The 4,282-nt window shown below is 27.5% G+C and overlaps 1 protein-coding gene across 1 annotated transcript; it reads right to left on the bottom strand.

Moving 5' to 3' along the window:
- Positions 1 to 266: 266 nt before the first annotated feature.
- Positions 267 to 3,904, bottom strand: MS3_00002229 (uncharacterized protein; the record flags this gene model as incomplete). Its single annotated transcript, XM_012940855.1, has 2 exons — positions 267 to 414; positions 3,318 to 3,904. The coding sequence occupies 2 exons, from the start codon at positions 3,902 to 3,904 to the stop codon at positions 267 to 269; spliced, it is 735 nt and encodes a 244-aa protein (XP_012796309.1).
- Positions 3,905 to 4,282: the final 378 nt, after the last annotated feature.

The raw sequence follows: 4,282 nt of genomic DNA, 5'->3' as shown, positions 1-4,282 counted from the left end.
TCGCGAGCGAACGCTTAACCTCCAGACCACTGAGCTTGCCTAACTTCAACCAGTCCACGAAATTGATCCACCGCCCACCATTAGTAATATACCCCTTCTTTATTGACAGTAGTAAAAACCATTTTACAAACGGTATCATTTCTACTTTCTAAAAAATAAATTATTCATAATAGTAATATTAAAAAGGGTTAGGTTTTAAGCGAAATACGTGTAATTTGTGTGATAATATGAAGTATGACACTAACTATGAATGAAATAAAACAATATTAAACAATTTGTTTGACATAACTTTCCCATGCAATTGAATAACGTGAAAATATTGTTGGCAATAAAGCATAAACATATAACATCTGAACACAAACATGTTTTCCTTTAGAATAGTAAATCATTCGACATTCTTCCGTGATAGCACACCTTTTTAAAAGAAGCAAAAGAAATTTATATTAAATTTGTAAATTATTTTATTCAATCAATTATTTCTGTTTCAGTTTCATACAGTCTGGAGCAAAGAATACGTGTTTCATCATAACTTAAAATGTATTATCACTATATATCCATGGCTCTTCATGAGAGTAAGTGCACAGTCTACATATCTCTATGTAAGTATCATATCTTTCGAGTAAAACTGTCCAGTGCTATGTAGTTTTTTATAGCTCTTCATTCAATGTTTCTTTGTTCAGTAGGTTATCTACGGACAGTATAAAGGTTTTTTGTAATACACAAATAAACTATTTATAAGTAGTATAATAAAACATTCGAATGAAAATGTCACAAATAAACTTGGACGGACATTCAACTAAACATTAATTATCCTTAACCAAGCATGAATATAAATTCTAACCCATAATCTATTTAATATGCTGGTGAATAATTATTGGAATACTGTACAGATTTCAAAATACAAAAATCATTCCAAGGTTCTTAATTGTATATAATTAATGGATACAAACAATACCCAGTATCTTTTGATTAAATAAACTTTGAATTGATTTACTGAACAGTTAAATGAATTGCTGAATTTGACAAAAATCAGTCATTTACCATCACGATTACAAAACATAGTGTTTTGGAGATTTTCTAGTATACTGAAAATCAAAAAGACGTTTGATGGAGCATGGAAATCTAATTGATATAAAATTGATGAAAATAGTTTATGTGAATTCTTACTGTTGACGGAAATTACCAAAACAGCAAACAAGATAATGGAATAATATATCATGGATCAAAATAGTTGACACAGAAATTTATTTGTACTTATACAACCATTTGAAAGCTGTTACATGTTCAAAGATTGTTATTAGATGGTTATTAACTGTTGTTTCCTATTTATTCATGCTTATTAGCAAGATGTATTTGAAAAATTTTGGAAAATCTTCAAGTTCTCGATTATAGTTATCCTATTAGATGCAATACGATTCACTCAGACTGTGGATAATCACACATCCAATAACAAACGAATCATATTAATATACAATGTATTTTACAAAGTTCAGGTGATTTACATATTGCAATAAATTCATTATTTTCCGTTGCATCCGCCTGTGCGACATACAAAACTAACATGAGAATGAGCCTACTTAGAAATCAAGAAATGAATTATTCATATGAGAACAGTAAATTGTTTAACCGTTGTACTAATGGGAGTGCTTATCTTAAGATATTGAAGAAAAGTATATTTTAATTATGTAGTGCAAAGATTTAAAATAAAAGGTAAACGGTCAACTATATGATTTCTTTTTTAACAAGCAAAACAGAAATAAGCAGCTTTTGTTTTACTGAACTATGATAGCTTCAACTCAGTAAGTTCATCTTGAAATGTTTTCCCATCTTGTATTTGTTATTTCCATCTTTATTATACATTTATCATATTAAGTAATAATCTAAAATAATTACTCCCGCTATTTATAAAAACCCTATCATGGAATTAATTTAGATTTCATTATAAATATACATTTTCAAAAAAACATCACTGTTCTGTAATAGACAATTTAGTTCTCTATTCTCTTTTATTTATTTATTTATGTGAACACATAAATATTAGTACAAAAGGGCACAGAATATATATGCGCCACACAAGTCACTTGATTTTTGTGTGGGCTGTGATAGTGCCCAAGTGCCCAAACCAAAGCAGGTAGTTTGCTTATGGAACCATACCCGGAGCCTTTGACCTAAAGATCTAATCCACAAGGCAGTATAGCAACTTTAGGGGATGCAATCCCAGAGTAGCCAGTGACCAACGATTGGTTCATAGGCTATTTGTTCTCTTAGGATCCTGGGGACCATGTACACCATTGGTTTGGAGTCAGGGTATTCCAACTCCCCTAGGTGGACTCTCTGTGTTCATCAACCCGGTCAAATCGCCGAATATTCACTTTTCATTATTTTAATTACGTAAACAACACTCCCACCACGAGAAAACAGTAAGTAGCACTTTCCTAACAGTGACTGTATACGCGTGGCCATGTGACAGTATATACAACCAGGCAAGTCTTACTAACTTCTCATGGCAGGGTGTTCTTTATATTCAAAACTATATTAACATATTAGTTTCATATAAAAGCTAAAAAATAAAATAACAATATGAAATGAATTCATTGCTTGGTTGTTTATAATTCGTCAAATATTAAATATTTCATGCTTACAACTTGTTCATTAATTCATTATATATGAAAATTATATTTAAAATAATCTCAGAGACTGAAATTTAAAATAATTCAAACATTTCGTCCAGCTAACTCGTCTGAACTTCTTCAGAGTAATAACCAAAATCATCAAAGAAATATATAGCATTTTTAACAATCAAAACTTTAGTATGTTAAACCAATCCTATTTGGATGGACGAAACGTTATGTAAATTTCAATCGCTGAGATGATTTCAAATATAATTTTCACATAGATTAACTTTTCTATACTCGGCGCCTAATTTCTGTCAAACTATTCATTCTAATCTTGATGAATATTCGTATAAGAATAATAATCATTAAAAAGTCAGACTATAATTTATGGACAACCTTTGAGCTAAGCTAGACTGATCTTTAGAATGTCCACCTAATATCTATAACCAAATAAGGGTTCTAAACCTTTATGAAGAATTAGAATTATGTTTTACAGTTGATAATTAATGTTAGGAATTAGGTTTCAGGTTTTCATCACGAACTAACATTAACTATAATGCTTGAAACTTTATTTATCCAAAATGGATGAATGAATTTCGCGCGTCAATATCCAAAGCCTATTCACTTATACCTTATTAGTTCGTCCATAAGTATCATAATCTTTTATCGAATAAAAACAATTTTTTATTTTAATCTATTTACTTATATAAACAATCATTTAAATCAGACGCTCTTAATTGATTATGACATGAATCAAATTTAGGTATTTTATTTAAATAATTAAAATTAAATAATTGATTAAATGGTTGAAATATAAATTTGGATATTGAAAATTGAATTCCTTCCATTGATAATTCACATATAATTGAATAATTTTTTTTCATTGTTAATAAATTCGATTGTAATTTTTTATTAGATAATTGTAAAATAGCTGATGGACTTAATAATGAATGTTTATCTATTATGAATGTTACATTTGAATTAGGATTTGCATCACGTAAAATCATTTGTATATTAGATATTGTTGTAATGATTTCTGGTAATAAATAAACTATACTTGTCCAATATATTTGATTAGAATAATTTTGATTATTTATCCATTGTAGGTAATTTAAACCCATTAAAAAATATTGTTTATTAATGGTATTCAATTTAATGCATACTTCATTAGCTTGACAAAAATTACGTAATAGACCATCATTAATTGTAATAAATGATTCATTTGTATATAAGATGATATAGTTTGTATAATAAATGTAAATAATAAATATATTCAATGTTTTAATCATAAATAACATGATAATGAAGAAGATAGATGTGAATGTTTCATTTATATATTTACTGTTTATGATTATAAAATGTTTTTTTTAAAAAGAAATATAAACATTTATCTGGATAAATGATGTTTTAAATGTATAGTCAGTTTAGTTTTGTACTTTATAATGAAGATAGAAGATCAAAATAAACAATGAATTACATTGTATCTTTATGATTAATTATAACAAATCTACCTGTTATTTTCAATATTATATGATGGATTGAGAAAACTAAAATGAACAATAGTATAAGTGAATTAATTAAAGTATAAATGACAACTTGTTCATATTCATTTATTGTTTATTTTTTCTCTAATATATACCAAGATGTTTCATGAAATTGGGTAACTA

Source organism: Schistosoma haematobium, chromosome 1 (genome assembly GCF_000699445.3).
Source record: "Schistosoma haematobium chromosome 1, whole genome shotgun sequence".
NCBI lineage: Eukaryota > Metazoa > Platyhelminthes > Trematoda > Strigeidida > Schistosomatidae > Schistosoma > Schistosoma haematobium.
This window is presented reverse-complemented; position numbering and strand designations above follow the sequence as displayed.